At 46.8% G+C, this 25467-nt stretch overlaps 6 protein-coding genes across 13 annotated transcripts in view; 2 read left to right on the top strand and 4 right to left on the bottom strand.

Moving 5' to 3' along the window:
* casc3 (casc3 exon junction complex subunit) overlaps window positions 1-3101 on the bottom strand; it is a 9655-nt gene extending 6554 nt beyond the window's left edge. The window contains exons 1-7 of the mRNA XM_025064595.1: window positions 2872-3101; window positions 2165-2189; window positions 1965-2020; window positions 1433-1717; window positions 1101-1246; window positions 825-998; window positions 33-652 (exon numbers count right to left, since the gene is read on the bottom strand). Coding sequence (XP_024920363.1) covers window positions 33-652; window positions 825-998; window positions 1101-1246; window positions 1433-1717; window positions 1965-2020; window positions 2165-2189; window positions 2872-3057 — 1492 coding nt within the window. The 5' untranslated portion in view covers window positions 3058-3101. The remainder of the gene's footprint in view (window positions 1-32; window positions 653-824; window positions 999-1100; window positions 1247-1432; window positions 1718-1964; window positions 2021-2164; window positions 2190-2871) is intronic.
* Window positions 1-25467, top strand: part of LOC103393431 (RNA binding protein fox-1 homolog 1) — a 363631-nt gene that overhangs the window by 226073 nt on the left and 112091 nt on the right. The window lies entirely within an intron of this gene.
* On the bottom strand, window positions 3700-7360 carry rnf25 (ring finger protein 25). Its single transcript, XM_008330438.3, has 10 exons — window positions 7285-7360; window positions 6580-6651; window positions 6303-6399; window positions 5931-5998; window positions 5718-5787; window positions 5312-5383; window positions 5063-5209; window positions 4905-4994; window positions 4580-4717; window positions 3700-4444 (listed from the first exon to the last, which is right to left on the bottom strand). Exons 1-10 carry the CDS (start codon window positions 7299-7301, stop codon window positions 3878-3880), a joined length of 1338 nt encoding a protein of 445 aa, XP_008328660.1. The 5' UTR covers window positions 7302-7360; the 3' UTR covers window positions 3700-3877.
* Window positions 7531-12549, top strand: anapc2 (anaphase promoting complex subunit 2). The gene is made up of 14 exons (XM_008330440.3): window positions 7531-7727; window positions 8323-8572; window positions 8649-8964; window positions 9121-9253; window positions 9500-9713; window positions 9802-9921; window positions 10176-10293; window positions 10535-10713; window positions 10799-10940; window positions 11017-11092; window positions 11284-11487; window positions 11563-11695; window positions 11784-12028; window positions 12172-12549. Exons 1-14 carry the CDS (start codon window positions 7644-7646, stop codon window positions 12379-12381), a joined length of 2424 nt encoding a protein of 807 aa, XP_008328662.1. The 5' UTR covers window positions 7531-7643; the 3' UTR covers window positions 12382-12549.
* Window positions 12686-18162, bottom strand: LOC103393468 (ras-related protein Rab-35). 2 transcript variants are annotated; one of them, XM_008330441.3, is made up of 7 exons: window positions 17973-18162; window positions 15774-16368; window positions 15585-15635; window positions 14922-15045; window positions 14717-14841; window positions 14034-14158; window positions 12686-13801 (listed from the first exon to the last, which is right to left on the bottom strand). In XM_008330441.3, exons 2-7 carry the CDS (start codon window positions 15826-15828, stop codon window positions 13655-13657), a joined length of 627 nt encoding a protein of 208 aa, XP_008328663.1. In that variant the 5' UTR covers window positions 15829-16368; window positions 17973-18162; the 3' UTR covers window positions 12686-13654. The 2 variants fall into 2 exon arrangements, with proteins under 2 accessions (XP_008328663.1, XP_008328664.1); XM_008330442.3 differs by lacking the exon at window positions 17973-18162 and adding an exon at window positions 17725-17963.
* srrm2 (serine/arginine repetitive matrix 2) overlaps window positions 19416-25467 on the bottom strand; it is a 7676-nt gene continuing 1624 nt past the window's right edge. Inside the window, exons 4-14 of one of the 2 annotated variants that reach the window (XM_025064590.1) lie at window positions 25182-25367; window positions 24683-24766; window positions 24538-24606; window positions 24430-24459; window positions 24091-24204; window positions 23862-24000; window positions 21526-23516; window positions 20627-21277; window positions 20032-20106; window positions 19840-19950; window positions 19416-19545 (exon numbers count right to left, since the gene is read on the bottom strand). In XM_025064590.1, coding sequence (XP_024920358.1) covers window positions 19491-19545; window positions 19840-19950; window positions 20032-20106; window positions 20627-21277; window positions 21526-23516; window positions 23862-24000; window positions 24091-24204; window positions 24430-24459; window positions 24538-24606; window positions 24683-24766; window positions 25182-25367 — 3505 coding nt within the window. In that variant the 3' untranslated portion in view covers window positions 19416-19490. The remainder of the gene's footprint in view (window positions 19546-19839; window positions 19951-20031; window positions 20107-20626; window positions 21278-21525; window positions 23517-23861; window positions 24001-24090; window positions 24205-24429; window positions 24460-24537; window positions 24607-24682; window positions 24767-25181; window positions 25368-25467) is intronic. The other variant, XM_025064591.1, reaches the window with a different exon arrangement.

Below are 25467 nucleotides of genomic sequence, written 5' to 3'. Positions count from 1 at the left end.
GGCGGGCGCCCGCCCCACGGGCCGCTCGGCAGGAGAAGCTTCCCGAGCGGCCCCCGTCGACGACTGGAGGGAGGGGTCAGGAGTGGAGGAGGAAACGGCCGGTTGCGGTGATCCCCGCTCTGCAGTTCCCCGTTGTTTCCGCGGATGTCGTCTTGAAGTGAACTGGTGACTGCCTGAAGGCGGCGGCACTGACGCTGTGAAAGTGGCCGTGCTTAGGTCCTGACCGTCAACACTTTCCTGGCTGATGTTGCTGTTCTCAACCACAAGAACGGCTCCGCCTCTACTCCCACCACTCAGCCCACCTCTGCTGGTTACACCTACGTCTGACACAGACTCTGACTGAACTTTGGAGCTTGGCCGATCTCTGGACCGCATCTGGGCTGTGTTTGATTCCTGGTTCCTGTAGTGAGAATGCGGCGTGGGCTGCGTGTGGCCCAGGTGGGGGCCTCTGCTGCGAGAGGCAGGTGGTCTGGAGGGGATGTAGCTCCGTGGGGCAGAGGAAAAAGGATGAGAAGGAGATGGTGTCGAGGACGGTTGACTGGAGGAAGGTGGAGGACCTCCTCGATGCACACCTCCTCCCTGCCAGGATCGAGCTCCTCGCTCTCCTCCACCCTCCCTCCAACGTTTGTCTCTGCTTGGTGACAAACTCTGCCTGTAGGGAGACAGAGAGGACACGTCAGACGGTCACACCAAACATGAACAAATATTTACTCACTGTTTTAACAGGTTTTGTGGCAGTCAGAGCATGAAAACAATAGTTCCCTTCTTATTCTCTGTGTGGAGAGCAGATTTAATTAAATTAATTAATTTAATATGAATCTCACCTTGGCCTCCGCTGTCTGTACGGACGGTCTCCAGCTCCACCACCATTCCTGATGTCGTAACCGTAGATCGCTATGAGCTCTTCTCGACTTTTGGGCGCCTGCTCTTCCTCCCTGAACCTGTCGTGCTCCCAGCGACCGTCGTCCTTCCATAACTTCCTGTTGCGGCCCTTAGGTCTGAGGAGACATTAAATCTGGTCTGAAGTAACTGAACTGGATCAACCTGGAACACTGCAAACCATCACAGCTTAGAGCCAACTCCTGTTTTGCTGCTGATACCTCTCCTCTTCCTGGGCGTGACCTCTGACATCATGCTCGAAGAACAGCCCCTTCCTAGGGATGTAGGCCGGGTTTTTCCTGTCCTCGTCATCATCAAGCTTTTGGCCAGACTTCCCTCCCTTCAGCTCGGGGTCTTCAGTGGACTCCTGTTGGTTTCAGTCATGAACAAAAGTCATTTTGCTGAATTTCTAACGGGCCTGGGGTCAACAGATTTAAGATGTTTGCAGGAGTTCAGCACAAAAATTACTAATTGGCACTTCTTTTAAGTGGTGACCAGCCCAGGGTCCACCAACCAAGGTTTCACTCTTTTACAACATCCATCTTTGTCTCACCTGGCCATCACCACTCTGTCTCTCTCCAGCTAGGTTTCCTTTTTCCTCCAATTTGCTCTCGTCTTTGCTGGGTCCATCGTCCTCCTTCTGAACCTCCTCCTCCTCCCCCTCCAGCTCCCCCTCAAACTCCCCCTCCAACTTCCCCTCCTCCTCCGCTGCTTCTATCTCCTCTGCCTGACCCTCAGTGGGGCAGCTTGGAGCAGGGGGCTGGGTCTCAGTGGCCGCTACTGCGGCTGGAGGCTCTTCATCACTGTACTGCTCTGCTTCCTCTTCCTCCTCCAGCCCCTGCCATGACACACAAAGGTTCAGTTTGTCTTTTTAAAACTTTTGTTGTTCGGTAATCATTTTTTTACTTCACTGAAAATATTTTGACACATAATTTGTTTTCCATCCTCTTTAAGTCATCAATTTACAAACCTTTGGTCTAAAATAACTTATTTTATATTTAGGAAAACATTTATTTACAGTCTTAGGTTGACTATGTTTTTGAGTTAACATTAGTCATGTCTTTCCAAATTCATTAGTGTATTACCTCTGAATGGGAGCAGTTTTCCTCTTGGTCGGCACTGTCATAGTCTGAGAGTACAGCTGTAAAGATACAAAAAAAACTTTATTTTACAAAAATGTATACGCAGACCATTCTGACCCTTATAATCAAACACATGTCTTAGGATTTAATGTGCAGTTATTGCATCAGATGATCATCATTAGTGGGAGTTTTGTGTTTCTTACCGTCTCCTACTCCATCTTCACTCTCCTGTAAAGAGACCAAAAGAGAATCAACTATGGCAAAAATAAAACATATCTGTGAGAGCGCAGAGAGAGGGAGTTTTTTTTTTTAATTTAAAAATGTACAACGTGCCACGTTTTGGGCGTTTCCCTTGTATCACGTAAACAATTTAACTTATTCAGACCTGAAACATGAGGAAACATCTGTAAAGGTCTAAGTTAACATTTGGACAACAATAACTTTTCAGATATTTGGAGATGTTCTCCGTCATCCTGGTTATTTTCTCCCATAAGTTCTGAAGCCAGATTCAATTGCCTACTGTTAAAGCACCACTGGGAACCACCTAAAGAAATCTTAACAGATGCTTCTTGATAGTATATACAGGCTAGGAAACTTACACGAACTTTTGTGATTTTTCTTTTAGACAAATGTCAAATATTTTGAATGCATCTAGCTGTTGAGTCTCAGCTCCAGACCCGACGGCGGTTCTAACGCAGTGACTCTGTCATATTACATTAAACGGAAATCACGCCACAAGTCAGAAATATATTCACCCATAGAAGCGACTGTACAACAGTAACACCGAGCTTGGGCCCAGGGCTCGGTCCCGGAGAAAGTCTCTCAGGAAGCGAACTGTGGTTGAGCTTCTGGTCAGTACACGGGACTCAGCGGTGGACTAGCCTAGCCCTTGGAGTTAGCATCTACTCACACATTCAGACTCCACGTCGCTCTTGGCCTCGACTCGAATCGGAGTCGTCTCCACCGGCACCGGTTCTTTCAACCGCCCCTTCGTCGAAGGAGAAGCCGACCTCCCACTGTCGGAAGTGGAACCTGACTCGTCGTCGTCCTCGCTGTCCTGGGACGCGCGCTTCCTCCGTCTGCGCCGGTCCGCCATCTTAGAATTGGAATGGTAGGAACCGGAAGAAGGCAGCGTATTGTGGGTTCTTCTTCCTGGATACAGCAACGACACACAACTTCTTAGGATTCCTCTACTGGCCACATGCGGTACTGCAACAAAAACCGTTTATTTTGTGATTTAGAAATTGCTACAAAAAAGGGAGATGAAAATGGCTCAAAAGTGCTGATGTTATCCTAACAATGTGTATTTCTTATATTCTCAGATTTTATATTGATTTTTCTACCTCTTTAAAAATATGGCTCAATCAAATTACACCACTTTGTGTTTGGATTTCAAAGGGTCTTACATTAGATGGTTGCCCAAAGCTTTTTAATTTCCTAATGTCTTGGATAAGAGCATGTTTGTACACAAGATGTGCAACAAACCTCTGGTCTGATCTAAATCATTGATTTTCTCTCTGGGTTAGATCCCAAATAATTTTTCCTACATTAAGAATTTATCTTAAAAGTAGAATTACCAGTTTAATCAAACATCTTCAGGTTAATGTCATGAACTTGATTTGGGATTTATTGTGTGAGACTTCAAAGATAAACATGTCAGATCACAGAAGTCAGTTCCTGTGAGAAAAGACAACTCTGGAAGGAGGATGGGTTAGAAATAAAAAGTACAGACACAGTGTAATCCAGAGAATTTTTAATTTCTGCTTTGTTATGGTCACATATTGGATTCCATCCAAACCATTAAGTGTTGACTTCTGAGGTGCGTGTTGCTGAAGGGAGAAGCTGCAGACCAAGACACTACAGTGAACATCATTTCTGTGTGTAAGCTGGTTCACTGGTCCTCCCGCTGCCCTTTGTCATAGCGCCCCCTCTCTTCCTCTCGCCATCTCCTCAAACGGCTGCTGGAAACCCCTGCTGTGACCACTGTGGAACCTGGCTCCTCTGTAGTGATGGTTCCCAGGCCCCCCTCTGTTTCTAGAAGGTTGCCTAAATAAGCGGTGTGGACCCCGCCTCCTTCCTGGAGGTGCATGGCTGCCCACTGAGTCTGCGGTGTGTTTAGTGTCCATCCGGCCATCAGGATGGAATCCCCTGACTGTTACTGGATCTCTCGGTTCTGTGTGTTCTTGTGCTGGATGATGAAGATCAGCCAATTCTTGCTCTGTCACCGTTCCATGGGTGTGGGCTGTGGACAGACCCAGTTTGTCCAGTCGCTCTGTGACAGCAGCTGCTTGACCCGGTTGATGTCTGGAACCACCTCCTCTCCTTGGCCCAATTCCCCTATTGTGACGCCTGTGGCCCGGCCCGCCTCTGCGCTGGGTGGGTCCAAAAACAGAGTGTTCCGCCTTCATACCACCTTCTTCATCAGGCGGAGCGTTAGATGCTGTAGGCTCTGGAGGTCCATTCAGTGTATCCACAGGTGGTACCTGAGGGAGATGATCAGAAAACAATCATTTTCTCTCCATGTCTATCATCATACATCTGTATAATACATTATAAGTGTATATACACAGGAGTCAACATCGGCACATCTTTTAGAACATTAAACATACTCTTCCTACCTCATTGATATGGATCAGAAAACGATTGGACTCCACCTCCAGGTCGATGATCCCACCTCTAGACCGCTGCCTCTCCCTCAGCCTCTGGAGTTCCATCCACTTCTGCTGGAAGTCTGCACCAATTACAGCCTGGTCCAGCTGAGGGACCAGAACCAAAATATTTATATTTGCTGATGAAAACCAAACTAAAATAAAAAAACAGGTTAATGGACTATTGGGACTAAGAGTGAGTTACAAGTAAGTCAAAAAACTAAGACTAAATTCAAGCTTGCTGCCTAAGTTACACTGGAACAGAAGGACTGGTTATGGATGGTGGTATGTTTACCTCAGGCAGCTGTGGAGCAGGAGACGCCAGCAGCTGATCAAGGTCATAGTCCAGAGGCTCTCGACACACAGGACAGACCACTGACAGCTCCTGAAAAAGAACTGAGGAGGTGAGTGTCTGACTTTCTGACACTGAGTGATCAGCAGAGCTGCTGATACCTGAGGCTGCAGCTTCTCTCGAGTCTTGTCCTCCTCTAACTCCTTCTCCCTCTGATGCAGCTCCTGCTCTGAATGGCAGGCGTAGCGGCCCAGGCAGTGGGAGTGGAAATAGTGGTAGCAGCTGGTCTTGGTGAACGCCTCTTCTTCCTGAAAAACACAAGTAGTGGATGGCTTTCAAGTGTAAATGTGGTCACTCACATCTGTTTCAGCAGATTCAGAACACATCAACCTTCAGAAGAAACAACTCACCTTAAAGCCATAGAGGCAGATGACACAGTTGCCATGAGGAATATTACTTTCTGTCAGGATTTCTTTTGCTTTCTGAGGGAAAGGAAAGAAACATTGGGATTGTTATAAAGTGTCTAAAACTGACTAATTAACTAAAACTCAGGTTAGAACTAAAATGACATCAAAAATCAGTGGGTTCTTCACTTCTGCTTGTATTTATATTCTAGGCAACATGTTCATTACTTAGAGAGCGTTTTTTTTTCCTGAGTCAGTTCCTAAAGTGTCAGTGGGTTCTTCACTTTTGCTTGTATTTATATTCTGAGCCACAGAAGGAACATTTTCATTAAGACTTAGAGAGTGTTTTTTTTCCTGAGTCAGTTCCTAAAGTTACACACAGGAAGTGACATCACAGGAGTTAAACACTGACCTCAATGAGCTGATACAACACTGGTGAGCCGAGACTGGACTGAGCTTCTAACTGGAGACACTTCTGGACACTGAGACAGAAGTGGAGGGACACAGTAAATATGTTTCCAATTATCAATTAACCACAGACTCATTAGAAAGTTTTAATCATCAAAATAATAATGTATGAAATGTGTCCACATTGACATCTCATGTTACCAAAGACTGTTTTCACCTGCTGAGCTTATCATCAGACAGACCTCTGGGGTTATGGATGGAGATGATGGGAGAAGACCCAGGATACTGCAGACAGGACCAGGAGAGGAAACAGGTTATTGTGTATTTAACAACAACAGATAAGAAGTGACATCATCCCACTGGAAACAAGGGCTACGATAGGTTAGAGCTTATTCAGGTTCTGCAAGGAACATTTCTGTCAGGAAAACACATGAAATTAACTGTCATTCACCAAGGACCACCACCACTGTCGGGTGTTGGGTGAATCGTCATCCACACAAGAAAATAATTGTGAAAATAAAAGTGTTTTGGTTCATTCTCACTTGAACAACTATACAGACTGAATGTCCATGTGAACATCAGAGCGTACCTGCTGATCCAGCGTCAGCATCAAGGTTAGTCGGACAAACTGGGACATGGAGTCCTCTGCAGTGGACGGGTACAGGACAAGGCTCACCTCCCATCCTCTGCAGCACAGAAAGTTCTGGTCAACTCAACAACCCTGGTACAATTACATTGCAAAGTTGTTGTTGTCATAGATGTTTCAGTTCAAAGGTGGTCTGCAATGTGTAGCCACTGCAGAGCCTGTTTCAGAACAGAATCTCGCTTCAAGATGTGTACAGTAGCATTGACTTGTGTTTCCTCACCTGTTCTCAGTCTCCTTCACCTGAAGTTCATCCAGGTAAATCGACTGGAGCACCTCGATTTCACTCAGAACACTGAGGACAAACACAGTTCATTTAGAACGTGAACACAGCACGCCACGACAGCAAAGGATCAATGCTGTCATGGGACGATGGTAAAGGGTCAATCCGTTAATGTTAGCATGTCAGCAGAGCTGTAAACTCCGTTCACTTTAACGTTTTTAAAACAAACAATTTAGGAACAACAAGGACGGTTAAACCCAGATCAACGTAGAAAACATAAGCATATCGTAGTGTGCTGTAAAATTGCTGGTATTTTTATCAACACAGCAAATATAAACGTGTATGTAAAACGAAACTTAATTTTAACAAAAATACAAACTGAAACATAACACATGTCAGTACACTGATTAAAACAAGATTGCAACATTAAGATATCAGTAGATTTTAAACAGAGCTAAAGTCCCATGTACGCAACGATTTTAACAGTAAAGGCATTTGCTCAGAGTTTGAAATGCCTCTATCTTTAGCATTTAGCTAAGTTCTAATCAATGCTAACAGCAGCAGGGTCTTAGGGCCGATATCAGCGGAGTGAGAGAGTTTTAAACACTGTTTTTGTCAGATCAGTATTAATATCAATGCTTTTACTTTATTTTATTTTAAAAAGGGCAGATATTTGGGTTTCAAGCCAAACTCAGATGAACTTACTCGCTCTCCGCTGCCATGATGGTGACGTTTATTTGACCGGAAGTCGCGGATGTGTTCCTCACATATCAAGTTAAAATACACACCAAGTGACCGTTGTTCATTAAATATGTTTGCATGATATGCTGGGCGTGCGTTGATGTTTATATATTGAAAAGGGTTCCGGACCCTTCATTGTTAGTCTGCAGCGGCGGAAGGTGTTAGATTGTTTTGAGCTTTCTTTAGACCTGGTTTGTTTTGTTTTTCTCTCGCGAGATTTGGCAACACTGTCAGGCACTTTCCACCAGTTAACATGGCTCAGTCTGGGCTGCAATTTGAGTGTCAGATGGGATAAAGAGTGTGATAAAACGGACGGGTGTGTGATGGAAGCCGACTCGGTGCCCGTATCCGGACCTGCTCTTCGCATGTCCGTCGCTGCTGCTTGGGATAAGGTCGCAGCGGCTTTGGTGAGTTAGCATCGAGCTAGCATCCAGCGATGGAAGCCCGCCGCCAAACCTAATTCAAATATCTTAGCACGTATCGTTTTCCCCTCTGCCACAGCGGTCTGCTTCCACGGGACAAAACTGAGATCTATGTCTAATTATCGGGGAAAATTCCGGATGTATAAATACTTTTACCAGACTTTTCTGGTCTCTTGTCCCACTATTTATACGTCTGTGCAGCTGGCTCAGGAGACGTTTAATCGATAACGTACAACTTAAATATCCAGAACATTGTGATATTTAAAATAAAAATTATTTGACGAAAAAGAAATTTACCAACCTGCTGCCACTGTGATTTACTCTGACGCGCCACTATGTGATGCTGCATCTCTCTTTTCTGACACAGCTTCACTGCTCATTGGATCTGCTCTGTTTTAAATCTTATTTCTTGTACGTGTATGTTAAAATAAAATATGTTAAAGTAATAATAAATAATTTAAAAAAAATAAGCGATCCAACTATTAGCAGAGAAGACAGAAACTCTTTCAAACGCACATTTAAAGACATTCACACTCTTATCTTCAGGACAATGTTGACGTGCTGGTTTTTCCACTGTCAGGTGTCTCCTGGGTGCCTGCAGGAGGAGCAGGGTCTTTTGGACTCTTTGGTTCTGCTCGGTGATCATGGTTTGGACCAGCTGCTGGGCAGCTGGCTGCTGGAGACCCTGCAGATGTGTTTGTCCTCGTCGGTGGTTCCTGAATTCTGGTCTGGACTCAAGCAACCAGAAAATGAGCTGGAGGAGCGAGACAGGGCCTTGGTTCTTCTCGCTGCCTTCCGAACACTGTTGGACCGACTGCAACCAAGTCTAGGCAAGTAGAAAAAAGAGCTGGAAACCAGATCAGGACAAAAACAAAGGTTTGAACGAGCATTTTTTTCTTCTTCTAGATGGGTTGGAGCAGCTGGGGATCTGGCAGGAAGAAGGTCGAGGCGGTCTCTCTGGTCTGGGTCCCAGAAGCCTCAAGGAGCGGGCCGTCACCATCATCAGGTCCCTCCTCCTCTTCTCTCCAGATCCCATTCTCCAGGAGCGAGTGCTGGAGTTTTACAGCAGGACGTTTTCTGTGTACATGAGCCAGCAGGGGGAGCAAGAGGAAAGGGGCAATGATAGTCCAGAGGGAAGACTTTGCCAGGGCTGTGAGGTTCTGACTGCCCAGTGCTGGTGTCAGGAGGCTCTGGAACACCTGCAGGAACTCAGCCACATACTGTGAGTGGACACAAAGGTCCTGAACCACAGAACCTTCCAGGTCCTCGTCTTTTTCATCTGAACCACAGAACCTTCCAGGTCCTCGGTTCTGTCACTCTTTGGATATTTTGTTTTCTGCTCACCAACCAATTTCTCTCCACACTTTTACCTTCAAAGATCCAAACTGCAGCTGCTGGAGAGGGTCAGCTCTGAGTCAGTCACCTCCATCCTCCACAAACTGATGGAGCAGAGAATGGAGCGGCACTGCAGGGGGGAGTACGAGTGCTCCTTCCTGGTCAACTTCCAGGAGGTGAGTCAGGGGACACGGACCACACGACCCAGGGGTCGGACCAGGACCAAGGTCTCATTCTGACCCCGAGATAGTTTTTACTGAAGGACGAGTCTGGTCTATATATTTACACCGTGTTGTCACAAACAGACTGAGATTTCTCCAAAAGTCAGGATTATTGTCTTAATCCCAGATTCTAAGTAAAATCTGAATCAAGTCGCTCTGATTCTGACTTCACCTTTATGCTCCACCTGTGTTCATGTGCAGTGGTTGGAGCTGGTGCTGGGCTGGCTCAGCAAAGTCTTTGATAGCGAGGCCGACGCAGATGCCCCGACCTCCACTCCCGGAGCAGCTGGAGACCAGAGCCGTGGCTGCTCCAGCTCCAGCTCCATCCTGAAGCAGTGGAGGTGCCACATGCAGCAGTTCTTCTGCAGGATCTACGTCAACATGAGGATTGAGGAGCTCTTCAGCATCATCACAGGTGAGCAGAGCAGAAAACCGGTTGAGTCAGGCTCGGTGACCTGATGCAGATTTGGTGATTCACAACTGTGGCTCTCTGCTTCCCTTAGATTTCCCAGAATCCAAAGCTGCCATCGAGGACCTGAAGTTTTGCCTGGAGAGGACAAACCAGAGGCAGCAGCTCATCACCTCCTTAAAGTCGGCCTTTGAGAGTCGACTCCTGCACCCAGGTTTGTTTGTGTCAGAGTCCTGCTGCTGGTGGAGTTGGCAGATGGACCAAAGTTGGTGGAAATAATTCAGAGTCTGTACTGAAGAAGTGGACAAACACCACTTCTCCAACTTTGTCCTCAGCTCGTCAGTGAGAAAATGATGACTGCAGCTCCCTGCACCTCCATTGACAACAGCAGAGGGCGCCATTTCCACATGGTTCTGTGATTTTCATTTACATATTTGAAAATGAACGTGTGTGTCCATCTGTCCTCAGGTGTTCACACATCTGACATCCTCACCGTCTACATCTCGGCCATCAAAGCGCTCAGGGAGCTGGACCCGTCCATGGTCATCCTGCAGGTCGCCTGTCAACCCATCCGCAAATACCTCAGGTCAGTCGCTGATAGAGGCAGCTATGGATCAACAACAGCTGAGCTAAAATCACTGATTTTCTCTCTGGCGTTTCGCTGCGGTGAAGTGTAGTAACCAACTGATGCTTCTATAGATTTACATCCATTTTCTCAGACAGCGTCACACGACCACAACAATATGAAAGTGTAAACCTGTCAAACTCACGACGACTAAAACAGAATAAGTGATAGACCTGACTGAAAAAAAACTGGAACCTTCCAGGACTCGTGAGGACACGGTCCGACAGATCGTAGCTGGATTGACCGGAGATCCTGAAGGCTGCACAGACCTGGCCTCGGAGCTGTCCAGAGGAGACCCCGTCACCCTGGAGATGCAGGACAGTGACGAGGAGGGCAACGACCCCGAGGACTGGACTCCTGACCCTACAGACGCAGTACCAGGTACCAGTCATTCAGAACTGAAGAAGTTCCTCAGACCACGTCAGTGGGCCGTCCTGATCCCACTCTGCTTTTTGTTTCCCTGCAGAAAAACTGGGCTGGAAGCGGCGCTCGTCTGACATCATCAGTCTGTTGGTCAGCATCTACGGCAGCAAAGACATCTTCATAGACGAGTACAGAGCTGTGCTGGCTGATAGACTGCTGCACCAGGTCAACTACAACACAGCCAGGTGACACCACACCCCCACCTCCACAGAATCATCCTCCACCTCCATGTGCTCAGTAGTTTCCTGTGTGTGATTACAGGGAGATCCGTAACGTGGAGCTGCTGAAGCTGCGGTTCGGAGAGTCTCATATGCATTACTGTGAAGTCATGTTGAAGGTAGACCCGTCTTCACACTCTCACACTGGTTCTTCTGTCATTGGACCAGCAGCTAAAACGACTGACTTTCTGTATAGACTTGGTCTGTGATCTAAAGTCACTGGTTTTGGTTTGGTTGTAAACCTGTTCATCTCTTCTTCTCCTCCTCCTCCTCCTCCTCCTCCTCCTCCTCCTCTTCCTCTCCGTTCCAGGACATGGCTGACTCCCGCAGGATCAACGGTAACATCCGTGAGGAGGAGGCAAAGCTGGGGGAGCAGGAGCAGCCGCTGCAGTTCCTGTCAGCCATCATCCTCTCCTCGGAGTTCTGGCCGCCGCTAAAGGAGGAGAAGCTGGAGCTGCCTCCGCCCGTCTCCCAGGCCATGGAGACCTACACCAACCGCTACCAGAAACTGAAGGTGGGGCCAATCCTGGAGGTTTCCTTCTTATGTTTAGTCCGCTGGTTCTTATCCAACCCACGGTTGTTGTTTCAGGCCATGAGGACTCTGAGCTGGAAGCCTCACCTGGGGTCAGTCACCCTGGACGTGGAGCTGGAGGATCGCGTCCTCACAAACCTGACGGTGTCACCCATCCACGCCGCCATCATCCTGCACTTCCAGGAAAAGAGTAGGTTCTGTTTTCAGTCGTGTTGAGGTTTCTCTCCTGAGATGATGAAGACGATGATGATGATGATGATGGGTCTTCTGTCCTCCAGGCTCATGGACATTGGAGGAGCTGAGTGTGAAGCTGGGAGCGCCGAAGGAGCTGGTGCACAGGAAAATAGCCATGTGGCAGCAGCAGCTGGGGGTGCTGAGGGAGGAGGCCGGGGGGCGCTACTGCGTGGTGGAGAGGGGCTCAGCCAAGGAGAAGCCGGAGAGAGGAGTGATGCTGATCGACAGTGACGAGGAGCGAGACTCCAACACCACCACCCAGTCGGAGCAGAGGGAGGAGAAGCTGCAGGTACGAACGGACCACCGTCGAAGGGTGGTTCAGTGGGTTAGGGTTCGAGGCGTCTCAGCTGTGGTTTGAGTTTAAAAAAAAAGGTTTAGTGTGAACAGGAGAAGGAGAAGAACTAACCTGTCCATGTGTGTCCGTCCTCGCAGCTCTTCTGGGCCTACATCCAGGCCATGCTGACCAACCTGGACAGCATGACACTTGACCGCATCCACTCGATGCTGCGCATGTTCGTGGCCACCGGGCCGGTGGTCACTGAGATGGACGTGAACGAACTGGAGGCCTTCCTGCAGAGGAAGGTCAGGGAGCACCAGCTGATGGTGTCTGCGGGCGTCTACAGACTCCCCAAATCCAGCTAACGCCCTGGGACCCTGGTCCTCCTGAAGCCCACCCACCTGGAGCACTTCCTGTTTCATCATCATCATCATCATCATCAGAGACTGTCCCCCCCCTGTAGATGAACGTCCAGGCGTTTCCTACTGATGAACAATATTTTTGTTTGAATTAAAAAGACCTTCCAGAACATATTTCTGCTTTTTTTATTTTTTTTTTTATTTCCTGTAGTTTTGGATTCTCCCATTTTTTTCCCTTTAAACCCTTTTTACCCCCCCCCCCCCCCCCCCACCTTCTGCTGCAGACACACAGTGGACCAGACTGAGAAGATTCCTGGTGTGAACACAGACAGACTCACGGCTTTATTTAGATTCTCACACAAACAGGACGTTTATATTAAAAACACGAGATGAAACAACAAGGTGTAGGCTGTTCACACTCACACAGTCGCACAAACAACCACGCACACACACACCCACAGTCACACACACACCCACAGTCACACACAGTGGTCGAGCCAGTGCAGAGGTTAAATCCACTTTAGTTCCAGTGTCTTTGTCGGAGTCACAGCTTGTCTTTAAGTGAGATTACATGTCATGTGATGTGATGTGATGTCATGTCATGTGATGTCATGTGATGTGATGGTCCGCCTCCTCAGAGCTCCTGCTCCATGAACAGTTTCTTCTTCTTTGGATTTATTAAAAATGAACAGATTGTCAGTCCAAACACTGAAGGTCAATCAGGTTACAAATTAAGATTTGACGATGACAAAGTTATCCAGAAAGCTCTTTGACCAGCCCGTCATGAGGCTTCCTAAAGGGACAGTTCAGCCGTTTGTGGTGATAAATGAGATGCTCATTATTAGCGCCACCTTCTGCCAAAAGCATGACCAACACAGCTGTCACTGGAGTTTTTGGGAAAACTATCTCAGTGTTGGACAAACTTACCAACTTTAAAAAAAAAAAAAAAAAGTTTTTGTTTTTTTTAAAAACTCACTCTCCCAAAGTCCATAGAGAAAATCAGTGATTTTAGCGCAGGTTTACATCCATGATCTATTAAGAGTGAGATAAAGATGAGAACAGATTTTTTTTTTTGATAATTATAGGAGTGATAATAGTAACAGTTAGAGCCAGGCCTACAGCTGAAGTCTGATTGGTTCATGGAGAATGACTAAATCTGTCATTGAATCTCACTGCAGAACAGCTGAACTGTCCATTTCAAATCATTTCCGTCCTCTGCCGCCTGGACACTGGTCTCTGAAGGACAGCCTGGCTGCGTCCCAGGTCCACCCTCAGGTCCTCAGCAGCATTTCTTCCCTCTCTTGCGACGCTCTCGGTCCCTCTGGGCGATGATGTTGACCGTGTCCTCTCTCTCCCGCTCCCTCTCTGCTCGGTTCTGGCTCTGTTTCTTGGCCTTCAGAACCATGCGAGTGAAAGTCATGAACATCTGCAGCAAAAAAAGGAACACGTTCTGTCAGGACTTTGAGTGGGAAAAGTTTCTGTTTCAACTCCTTTACTGTGTCCATTAGTACTAATCCTATTCATGTATGTAACAGTACCAACAGTTACTGGACGTTGTTAATAAGTCCTAACTGAGTGACTCGGCGCCTCCTACTGTTTGACTGCGGTCACAGTTACCTGAACACAGACAGACAGACAGACAGACAGGATGAGCTCACCTCTTCTACGTTGATGTTCTCCTTGGCGCTGGTCTCAAACACGCGGACGCCCACCGAATCTCCAAACTGCATCGCGTCCGTGGTGTCCACCTGTTTCCTGGATGGATCGTCGTTCTTATTTCCCACTGGAACAGGAAACAGGAAGTTGATGGACTTTCAGAGTTTTGAAGTAGAACTGAGCAGAACATCTGACCCCGAGCGAATGTTCCTGAGAAACTTCTCTCAAAATCTGGCTTCAGAGTTAAATCAGTTCCGGTTCCTCAGCCAGCCTTCGTTGCTGACACGGGTAACCGTGTACTGTAACACTGACCAGAACTCTGGTGACGGAGGTTCTTTGAAAAATTAAAACCTTAAACAGTGAGGAACACAGCTCTAGATCCTCCTGTTCCTAAAACACCATCAACAACAAGGAACGTTTCTGGTACTGATAGTTCCTGATAATGTGTTTCTTACAGATTATCAGGAACTATCAGTACCAGAAACTTTCTAACTTTGGGATCAGTTCCAGATTTTTCAAACCGACCTGTCTGCCCAGACAAAAACACACAGCTGAGCCCCCTGGTGTCAGGAAACCCACTCCCCCTCTGCTTCAGTTCTGGACTAGAGGGTGGAACAGGAAGTGCCTGTTTTTATGTAGATTTGTTCTGGAGCGCCACCTGTAGGTACAGTGACTCTGAACTCACCCAGGATCTTGCAGACGCTGTCACAGTTCTGGGAGATTTCGTTCAACCACCTCTTCACGTTGACGAAGGACTCGGGGTTGGTCACGTCGTACACGATGATGACGCCGTGTGTGTTTCTGTAGTATCTGTGGACGGATGAATGAAACACACAGTCAGTCCACGCTCAGCTGCTGTCCACGGGACTGACGGCGAGGTGAAGGTTTACGTGGAAGTGATGGTTCGGAATCGCTCCTGTCCTGCCGTGTCCCAGATCTGCAGCTTCACACGCTCGCCGTCCATGTCCACTGTTCGAATCTTGAAGTCCACGCCGATGGTGGTGATGTAGCTACCTGCAGGAGAAGGAAGTAAAACAAACTGTGAATGTCTTTAGATCTAAAACAGACGACAGACACCTAGCAGAAGGCTAACCGACAGCTAGCATAGAGCTAACAGAAAGTGAAAGGCAGCTAGTAAACTGACATTAGCCAGGAAGGTTGCTAAACAGTTAGTTTAGTTTCTAAAAATCACACCAGTTTAAGACTCTTAGTAGTTAGCTAGCTAGCTAGATTAGTTAGCCAGGTACAAAGTGGAGAATCTTAAGCTTAACAAGGACAGCTAAATGTTAGCAGAGAAATGGTTACATTTGTGTTGTTAAGTTGTTAGCTTGACTGTAGTTTAGTAACAGTTATGTTAGCAAAAACATTGTAAAAGTTTAAAACTAGTTAGGTGCAGAAATATTAGTTAAGTCATTAGTCTGAAATGAATAATTAGCTTAGGTCTGGTGACAACGACGGCTGGTGTTAGCCTGCGTTCAGGAAAGAGGGGAAGAAACTAATTTAAACAGTTTAACCAACGTGTGTGTGTCGTTGGTTTTTCGTTTTTTACTAACCAGAGAATGAGTTGTCTGCAAACCGTAGGAGGAGGCTGCTCTTCCCAACATCTGAGGAGGGGAGTCAAAGAGAGAGAGGAGGGAGAAGGGGAGAGAGGGGAAGTGTGATGCAACAACAGCAGCAACGTTAGCATCTCAACATTCAGACCAGACCTGATGGAACTTCCTCCTCCTCAAACCTGCACTCACTGGAGTCTCCGATGATGAGCAGCTTGAACAAGTGGTGGTAGTCTTTCCCGGCCATCTGGGGGCTCTGCTGGTGGAATCTCCAGGTAAACCACTGTGACGGATGAGTGCTGTCTGCTCCAGCTGACCGATGCTACGAACCCAACGCCGCACAGCACTTTGTCCAGAAACCACAGACCGTCTTGGACCGGTACCAGAACATCTCCCTCACGATTCGGTTTCTTTCAGAGTTTTTCCCAGCACCAGTGCAGGACACGAACGCTCCTCCTCTCAGCAGTGACTCAGGCTCTGTGGTTGTGATCCGACACGTGGTTCCTGCTGTAGTTCCCTTTCTGGGCCGATCGAAGTGCAGCGTCTGAGAAAGAAGGAGAACTCCTGATGTCTCAGCAGGTTTGGCCTCCTCCTTCTGAAGTGGACAGTCTAAGGCCCCATGGCGGAGCAGTTGCTGTCCCGAGCTCCTTCACTGCTCCGTCAGTGCCCCATCACTCCACCACCGACGGCGTTTCCTCTTTTTTTTTTTATTCCTGGTGTGTTCTGGGAAATGAAATCACTGTTTCCAAATGTTCTAACGGTCCAGGTTCAAATGCAATGAAATGAGCTGAAAAAGAACAGGAAGAGGAAGAGTTCAGTCACAGGTCACATGACATCACATCGCCCAGTTCCTCAAAAAAATAAGAAAAAAGCAAAAAAGCTAGGCTAAATATTAGTTCCTTTTCCTGACACTGAAGACCATTTCCCAAGAGAGACAAAACAATAATGAAACAATGACAATTCCACTGTTCCACAATTCTACTGCTTGGTACCAGGAACTGGGGGTACCAGGACTCTGGACATTAAGTCTCTGAGATGTTCTTTAGAGAAGGAACTATGTACGATAGAACAGAATAAAAAGTTCTGTTCTTCTTTAATGGTGAGATAACATGTAACAATGTTCTAGGGGTTTTAAGTTGACAAGTTGATGATGACATCATTGATTTTTTTTTTTAAATCCCAGGGGTTAAAATGCTTCTCTAACAGCTCTGTCTTCTTCGTTGTTCGTGTCGTTAGCATCACAAACATGTACATTAGTCATGTCGATCAGGTGACTAGCATTAGTCGACGAGTCGATTAGCCTCTACGTCCCCTACAAATGTCTCCGCCTACAAGTGTTTTCTGTAAGATCCAAACCGGTTCCTTCAGTGGAACCAGAAATGGTTCCTTGTAATCTTCCCTCTTCCTAAAATTACTTCATGCAGTGGAAAAAAAAAAGTTAGCTTTGCAGCATCCAAAAAGATAAATTCGATTTTTTTTTTACCACCATTTAACTGTATCACCCCAGTGTCAACAGTCTAGACCCTGTAGTGACGTCATGTCACGTTTGGATCACTTAGACCTGTGAACGAACGGTAATCTGAGTTATAGTTGTTGGTAATAATTCCAGAATATATATATAAGTGTTCCTGGAACTTTTCTTAAAGCCCATGTAGTGGTACCTATGGTGGAAACTACTTTTCTTAAAGTCCATGTAGTGGTACCTATGGTGGAAACTTCCAGACACCTGGCACTAATTCTCAGTGCTGGTCCCCACAGTGGAAGCACACAGTTCTTAGTACTACCTTTGTAATCACGGACTTATTTGAAAGACTTTGAACCGGTTTTTTTAAAGCAGTTTCCAAGTTACAACAAATAAAGATGTTTTAAAATGAAAGAGAAAATAACTACACACTGGCTCTAAGCACCGTCCCCGCATCGTCAAGTCTCGTAGGACACTTTAAACGTCGCTAAAACCGCCGACAATACGACTCATCTTTTATTAATCGCGAGAAATCTGTGAACCGCACTTTCCTGCACAAATCGCCCACGAAAATCGACCTCAAACCGCAAAGGTTTTCTGAGAACAAGCTACATTTAAACGCAACGATTTTGTCAGCTTGAGCTGCGGGGCTTACAACATCCGTGAAAAAAATGTATTTACCTTAAGCTGAGATTTCTTCGGCCGAACATACAAAGAAGTTATGGCGCATAAAACAAATGTTGGTTTATTATCCTGTGACCACCGGCCCGTTGCGAAAGTCAGAAAACGCCCAAAGTTTGTGTTTTTCCTCAGGAGTCTGGAGCGTAGGTGTGAGGGCCCGGCCCAGGCCTGACTCACGACAACGGCAGCAAACTTCCTCTTTACAAAGTTTCAGGAAGAAAGAAGAAACCGCGTTTACGGGGACTCACGTCGGTTCTGCGGCTGCTCTGCTCCTTTTACTTCCAGTTCAGGTCCATAGCCGCGGTTCCACTGCCTCTCTGAACCGGACAGTCCCGGTCCGTGAGTCTGTTCACTGACCACACCTGAGGCTGCTGATGATGATGATGCCGCTGCTACGTTCAGGGAACCTCGTAAAATTACTTTCTTTTTCGTTTTGTTGAACTGAAACGTGATTCAACAACGAGTAGTTTCAACGAAAGAATCGCAGTTCTGGTCGACGATTATTTGTGTGATTTTTTTTTTTTTTGAGACCATGTTTCACTTTTCTTTTTTTTTCTTTTTTTTTGCCGTAAGATAAAGATAAACAACCTGTTGGTCATGGTCCCTTATAAAGGTTACGTTGAGGACGTTATGTGGAGGGCGGGTCACTAGTGTAGCGAGTTCCCCCAGTTTGAGGTGGTTCAACATCAGTGGAAAAGTGAAAATATTATATTATATTATTATACTATATATTATATGTATGTGATCAGTCAGTAAATACCGGGTGCTCTGCATATTTTTTTAATTAGGTTTTTTTAAACATTGTTAGTAGTTTTATTAAGCCGTCCTTAAATGCCTTGAGTTAGTCTTGTTTTGTTCTTGTGTTGTTTATTTCTGTGACTTTTTTCTGTGACTTTTTTCTCTGCTATCTGTAAATAACAGATGTGCTGTGAATACAACAATTCCCCGAGGCATGTGATCAATAAAATTTCTCACTCATTTGTTTGTATTTAATGTTCGTGACAAATATATATTAATATTGAGAAAAAAACAAAGATGTAAATAATAAATCTGTGACACGACAGTCAACATACCTCCTTCAACAAATGTATGACTTTATGATTTCACTGTTAAAAAGTCTCCAGTTTGTCCTCAGTGATTGACATTGACACAAACTGACCACTGGGGGCAGCAATGGTTTCCTCCGAGGCCTGGTGCGAATCAATGAGCAGAGCAGAGTGACCAGACTTCACACAGGTTAAATGTACAACTGTCTTTAATTGTTTTTATGAATCATTTGTCAACAAAGAAATAAACACAACTCATTTCCCGCTCACATGAAATTGAAGTTCACATCTACCACACGGTAACAACCAAAACTACAGGCAGCTCATATCTACACAGTCAACACTGACACAAGCAGAGGAAGGAGGCCTGATCTCCTGTAGACCCGGCACCATCATCTCTCCTCAGAGTGACGGCCATCTTAAAAATACCACTTATGTTGACGTTCACCATGGCTGGATGTGGATCACAGAACGTCGGCTGAAAATGTGGGCGGCGACAGCAGGTGAGAGGACGTCGATGGAGAAGGTCGATCTTTACCGAGTCCTCGGGACAGAAGGGGCTCGTCACGCAGCACAGGTTTCAGTGGCAGGTCCAAACAGGGTCCTGTCCAGCTGTTCTTGTCTGTGTGTGGGGCATTTTTTTTTAAATTCAGTTTGCATGAGCAGTTACAGAGCCCTCTTCAGGCATCAAGTCGCCACTGCCTCGGGGCAGAAGACTCTTTATTTCCTCCGTCTGCTGTTGGACGAGCGACTCGGTGACTGCCGACTGCCACTCCTACAAAGACAACAGTTCCATGTTAGTCACTTGAGTGCACGCTGCTTCATCTCCTACACCAGTAGATCACAGAGGAAGAACAGAGTATAGATCACGAGCAATTTAAACAATTGAATCATATTCTGCCATATTTCTCTTTTATGATGACATAGAAGAGAAAAGCTGACACTGGCTTCATCAACGACATAAATGAAGAGAAAAGCTGACACTGGCTTCATCACCGGGTGTTCATTAAGATCTGTGTTACAAAGAGAGCCAGTCGGCCAGGGCATTGAGGACAGAAACCAGACTGACCTGCGGCTCGGTGACGCCGGCGCTGCCGTTCTCACGTGTCTGGGTGGAGAGTAACTGAGCGAACGGGAGTCTCTGAGTGAATCGGCCGGTACCCGCTGAGGCCTGGCCGGACTGTGAGGATAACAACATGAGGTCAGCACAACCATGTTGGATGAAACAGCACCCCCTACATCTGTGTGGTGTCCCCTTTACCTTTTGTCCTGTCCTTTCTTTTCGTCCTCAGACGAGGAGGATGAAGCGCTGCTCCGACCCTTGGTTCTGCTCTGACTGTTCAACACACGTATTTTCATCATCATTTATGAAGGTGATAATAAACAGGCTTCAAAAATATTTCCAGCTCAAGTTTGACTTAAAAAAAATTCCATTTTAAACTCTTCAGCTCCTTTCAGCTTTTAACTTTTTTTTTTTTTTTTTGCAGAGTTATCCCTTCTGACTACAACCATTTTTTGTTCAGCGCTCATGCTACATATGTAGGGGCTAGCCTTTTTTTTCTTCAGGGTTATGCAAATTTAAATGCTAATAATAGCTAGTAGAACATGGTTAGCTATTCTCTGCTGATAGTTACAGTAATGCTAGGCTAAATTTAGCCACAGTCCACTTCCAGGTGTTTTTCCCGACTATATTTATAATAACATCCTATTTTTAGCTGACCTTTAAAAGAAATTCATCTATAAATTTTAAACTCACAATTACAATCACAAATTTGTTTCTGTTATTGGCTCGATTTCACTTTTTCACTAAGCCCTAAGCTAAGTTTTGTTAGTTAAATGGTGGTAAATCTTCTCACCTCGGTGCTTGCTCAACTTCGGAGTCAGAACTCTCAGAGGAGGAAGATGAAGATGAAGACGAAGAAGAAGAGGAGGAGGAGGATGAAGAGGACGAGGAGCTGGTGCTGCTGCTTCTTTTGCCCTTCTTGTTTTCCTCCTTGCCATTCACGGCATTCCCATTCTGGAGCATTTGGTCGGAGGGTCGAGGAGCTGCTGACACTGGCGACTGCTTCCTGGTTGGACCCGGCGGCTGCATTCTGGTGTCTGATTGGCTGCAAGCTGGGGATCGTCTAGAGGTGGGGCGCCTGGACTCGGGCGTGGAGGCTCGTCCACCAGAGGGCAGAGTGTGGGAGGAGTCTTTAGTAGGAGAGGCAGGGAGGGGTTTTTTTTCTTGATCCCTCTTCACATCTTTATGTGAAATGGTTTTAGTGTCTTTACTTTGGCGAACGGGAGATGGTGAAGATGAAGAGGAGGAGCTGGAGGAAGATGAAGAGGAGGAGGAAGAGGAGGAGGACCTCTGAGGCTGGGGTACATCTTTTTTGTTCCCTCTGTCTTTCTCTGGTTCTGCCTCCTTCTGTCCACTCAGCTCAGCTTTTCTTTCAACTCCTTTCCCTCTGGAGATGGAGCGACTACTTCTCCGTCGCACCTGTGGAGACGGAATCCTACGGGACCTGGAAAAGAAGATTTGTTTAAGGGTAAATTCAGATTTTTACACTTCAACTGTAACATAAGGGGCAGTGGTGGATTAGTGGTTAAAGAAGTGGACTTGGGTCTGGAAGGTTTCAGGTTCAAGTCCACCACTGAGGTGCTCTGAGCAAGGCACCGTCCCCACACAGTGGTGTGCTGTGTCACAATGACAAATAATTTTTTTTCTAATGAGCAGGAGTACTGCTCAGGTACGTGTTCCTGCTCCTCTTACCTGCTGTGGGGGCTTTGTCTTCTTGGTCCTGTAGACCTGGATCTGCTCCGTCTTCTCTGACTCCTTGACCTGGACCTGCTGAGTCTCCTTTGGTTTCTACCTCTGGACCTGCTGCGCCTCCTCGGGCTTTTGGACCTGCCGTATCTCCTTAGGCTTCTGGACCCGCTGCGCCTCCTCGGGGTTCTGGACCTGCTGCGCCTCCTCATGCCTCTAGAGAGGGACCTGCTGCTCCGGCGCCTGGGGCTTTTGGTCCTGCTGCGTCTGAGAACATTGTCAGGTTCTCTTTCTCTCTGCCTCACGTTGTCTGAATGGGCCGGCAGAGGGGGAGAGGTTCTCCTGCGGGACGGAACCTCCTGGTACTGCCTTGGTGGTGTGCGTCGAGGTGGTGTGGTGGCTTTTTGGGAGGGGGACCTTGACCTCCTGCTGGAGGAGCTGGGTCTGTCACCCCCCCTGCTGCTCTGTCCAGGTTTTGTCCTGCTCCTCTCCGTTACCTCCTCAGCTCTGCTGCTGCCTCTGTTGTGCGGGGCGACAGAAGGACTGGTGTTGTCCTTTGCGGGGCTGTATCTCTGCTGAGGTTTGCCGTCGGACAGGGTGGGACCTCCAGGAGGTCTCTGAGGTGGTCTCTGTCGTCTGTCGGTCTGTGGACTTCTGGACTCTTTGGCCTCAGAAGTGGAGGCGGAGTTCTCTACACGACCGTTTGACAAGTATCGTTGCGTCGCTGCACCGACCGCGGATGGTGCACTTCTCAAAGATTTGCCCTTTGTCTCAGCCTTTGTGCCCTCATCTTCATCCTCAGAGGACGAGGATGAGGAGGATGATGATGAGGAGGAGGAGGAGGAAGACGATGAGGAAGTGCTACTGTCACTGCTGCTGCTCTTTGTCTTTTCTTCAGCCTGTTTCTTCTTCTTATCATCGTCTTTCTTCATCATCCTCTTCCTCTCTCTGTCCCTCTCTTCCTCCAGTTGGCGAGCATCCTCCCTTTTCCTGCTGCTTCCTTCATCGCCCTCTCTATCCTCTCCTGCCAGTCTGCTCGGGCGTCCGGACCTCTCCTTACCACCGTCTCTCCTTGTCTCAGTCTCTTCTCTCTTGACACCTTTTCCATCCCGTCCATCTGGTCTCCTCTCTCTTTCTTTTCTGTCTTTTTCGTTGTCCACATTTGTGAATGGACTTTTCTCAGCCCTCTGCTCCTTATCTCTGCTGCGCTCCCTCCTGAGGTTGTTCTTTTCGGGAGAAGTTGAAGTAAACGAGGAGTCATGTCTCGCCTTTTTGTCTAGTCTATTCTTGTCTCTTTCCTGCCCGGTTTCTCTGCCTCTTCTCATCTCTGGTTTAGGGGGAGGGGGAGGAGGAGGAGGAGGAGGAGGAGGAGGTGAAGGTGAAGACGAGTCATGTCTCCTCTTTTGGTACAGTTTCTCATGGTGACCGTCTCGTCCTCCATCTGTCTTGATTTTGTCTTTCTCAGGAGACATGGAGTCGTGTCTCTTCTTTTTGTACAAGTCCCGCTCGGTGTCTCGTCCTCGGTCCTTACCTGTCTCCAGTCTGGGTGGAGAAGGAGAAGATGTGGAGTCACGTCTCTCCTTGTCCAGTTTTTGTTTGTCTTTTTTCCGTTCCCCCTCTCTGCCTCGCTCTCCCCTTTTTTTCTCCTTGTCATTTGGAGAAGAGGAGGCGTTTCTCCCCTTTTTGTACAGTTCATTCTTGTCTTTTTCCTTCCTTCCTTTCCCCTTTTCCTTGTCCTGCTCGTATTCTCCACTTGATCGCCTGCTTTTCTCCATCTCTCTGCTCCTTGAAATCCTTCCTTGCTCCATCTCCCTTTCTTGGCTCCTTGAATGCTTTCCTTTCTGCATCTCTCTGCTCCTGGATCTTCTCCCCCTCTCTCTGTTCTGGCCTTTATCCATCTGTGGTTCTGGAGAAGGAGACGAGGAGTCATGTCTCCTCCTGGTGGTCTTCTGTGCCTCGCCCTTCTGTTCTCTCCCTCCCTCCAGATAAGAGCCCCTCTAGATGAAGGACAACAAAGGAATAATGAGTGAATTTTAGTTCCTGATATTTACCTGGACTTTATTACAGAAGAAAAACATTTATTTAAGGCATATTTGTGGATATTCTCAGTCATCATAATAATCTCAACAGCTGTTTTAAAAGTAGGCGGTTGGACTCGCCTCGTTTCTCCTCTCAACCAAGAGGCTTCACTAGTTCTACTTTTCAGGTAGGGAGTTTCAAGTGCCACACCCCCCTTTGGGGTGGATAAATACCTGAAACTCCCCCCCAGAAAGTCAACTTACGTGACGTGAGACCAGTTGCCTACCTTTAAAACCGTTTTTGACATTTATTTAAGGCCTTACCTTTTCTCCTCCCTGCTGTTGGGGGAGATGCTTGTCACTGCCGCGCCTCTTCCTCTCTGCTGATCTCCTCCTCGGCTCATCATCTGCACCTCTCACACTCTGCGGTTGCTGCTGGGACCTGGCTCCTGCAGGAGATCGGCTGTGAGGAAGAGTATGAGAGAAAAGTGATGAAGACGAGAAGAACAACAGAAGACAAACTCTGGTGGAGCCCAATCTGTGTCCTGCTCACCTGTGGGAGGAGTTGGAGGAGACACTGCGGTGTCGAGCAGCTTTTGTTTTCTGACGTTTGGAGCTGTCACTCTTTTTGTTCCTCTTGGAAATCTTCTGCTTCTCACTGGAGGAACTGAGAGGAAGAGTGGACAGATGAGAACCACACTGAAGCGGAGAAATAGCAAACTATGTCGGACTCGTTTTTTTTTTATCTTTGATTTAAGAAAAACATCCAAACTCAAAAAGTTAAACAGAGATGCGTTTAATGAAACCCCGCCACAAACGGTTCCCGGGTGTTAATGAAATGAAATTACATGGATTTATATTCGAAAACCATGGCCCTTTTAAACACACCCACCTGTGGTCTTCACTGTCTTCTGATGACTCCCTGAAAAGACAAACGAGATAATTGTGAAGGAAATCTGCTGAAACTTTCCAAACAGAGTTTCAGTTGAGAGCAGTTTACCGTTTCTTCGTCCTCTTCTTGGATTTTTTCTTGTCTCTGCGAGGAGACGAGGATGGACTCTCTGAGCTGCTGGGAGGAAAGGATAGAGATGTCAGTTACTCAGAGACTACATACACTGAGGTGAGGGTGCAGCCCGTCTTCTCACCTGTCTCTTTTCTTGTTTTTCTTCTTCTTCTTCCGACTTCTCTTCTTTGGAGGAGAATCTGAGTCTTCTGAATCTTCCACCAACCTGAAAATCAGTAGAAGATCAGTAAAAGAGAACAAAACCAGAAACACTAACCAGAATACAAGCAGGAATACAAACAGGAAATCAAAAAAAGATGACATTCACAAACCAACAAGCCACTACCAACCTACAAAACAACTTATTCATTGGGATCAAAATTAAACAAAATACTTAAGAATAAACTTAGCGAAAATAATTCAAACACTGGTAGAGATTAATTATGGCCCCCTCTTAACAAAAATTAAAAAAGGCACACAGATGGAACTTGATTTTCTTTCACAGAAATGATTCTGTAAGGGGTGAAAATATTTCCGTCCTCAAGGGGGGGCATGACCGACTGGCTGAGCTCAGGTCTAAGTATCTCATACGTACCTGAAACAACAAAAACAACTTTATATTCTGAAAAGTTTTTCCTCACGTGTATTTCTGCTGCTGCAGCTTCTCCCTCTCCAGACGCTCCTGCTCTCTCCTCTCCTTCTCTTTCTCCTTGCGGTCGGCGTGAAAGGATGAACCGTCCACATAGTCACTGGAGATTCCAAAGGCGGCGCGGAGGCGGTCGTTCTTCTGTTGGTTTGCTGCGGCCAGGGCATGAGTCTCTGTCGCCCTGAGAAACCAAATGTTCTGTAAGTAAATACACATGTGCTGCCCCTTCTGGCATTTCAGTGCATTACAGAGCACGGCTGTTTTTCTGACAAAGTTTTTCC

This window comes from Cynoglossus semilaevis, chromosome 17 (genome assembly GCF_000523025.1).
Source record: "Cynoglossus semilaevis isolate Cse_v1.0 chromosome 17, Cse_v1.0, whole genome shotgun sequence".
Taxonomy (NCBI): Eukaryota; Metazoa; Chordata; class Actinopteri; order Pleuronectiformes; family Cynoglossidae; genus Cynoglossus; species Cynoglossus semilaevis.
Note: the sequence above shows the minus strand (reverse complement) of the source record. Positions and strands in the feature narration are given on the sequence as shown.

Excerpts from the sequence above, each read along its gene's own strand:
- anapc2 (XM_008330440.3), top strand. The coding sequence starts at position 7,644 with ATGGAAGCCGACTCGGTGCCCGTATCCGGACCTGCTCTTCGCATGTCC. Across the intron at positions 9,254-9,499 it reads TCCTGGTCAACTTCCAGGAG|TGGTTGGAGCTGGTGCTGGG; the intron begins GTGAGTCAGGGG and ends GTTCATGTGCAG. Across the intron at positions 11,093-11,283 it reads ACTGTGAAGTCATGTTGAAG|GACATGGCTGACTCCCGCAG; the intron begins GTAGACCCGTCT and ends TCTCCGTTCCAG.
- LOC103393468 (XM_008330441.3), bottom strand. The coding sequence starts at position 15,828 with ATGGCCGGGAAAGACTACCACCACTTGTTCAAGCTGCTCATCATCGGA. Across the intron at positions 15,636-15,773 it reads GCTCATCATCGGAGACTCCA|ATGTTGGGAAGAGCAGCCTC; the intron begins GTGAGTGCAGGT and ends TCCCCTCCTCAG. Across the intron at positions 14,159-14,716 it reads CAGCGTCTGCAAGATCCTGG|TGGGAAATAAGAACGACGAT; the intron begins GTGAGTTCAGAG and ends TTCCTGTTCCAG.
- rnf25 (XM_008330438.3), bottom strand. Across the intron at positions 6,400-6,579 it reads GTGAAGGAGACTGAGAACAG|AGGATGGGAGGTGAGCCTTG; the intron begins GTGAGGAAACAC and ends TCTGTGCTGCAG. Across the intron at positions 5,210-5,311 it reads TCTGCCTCTATGGCTTTAAG|GAAGAAGAGGCGTTCACCAA; the intron begins GTGAGTTGTTTC and ends TGTGTTTTTCAG.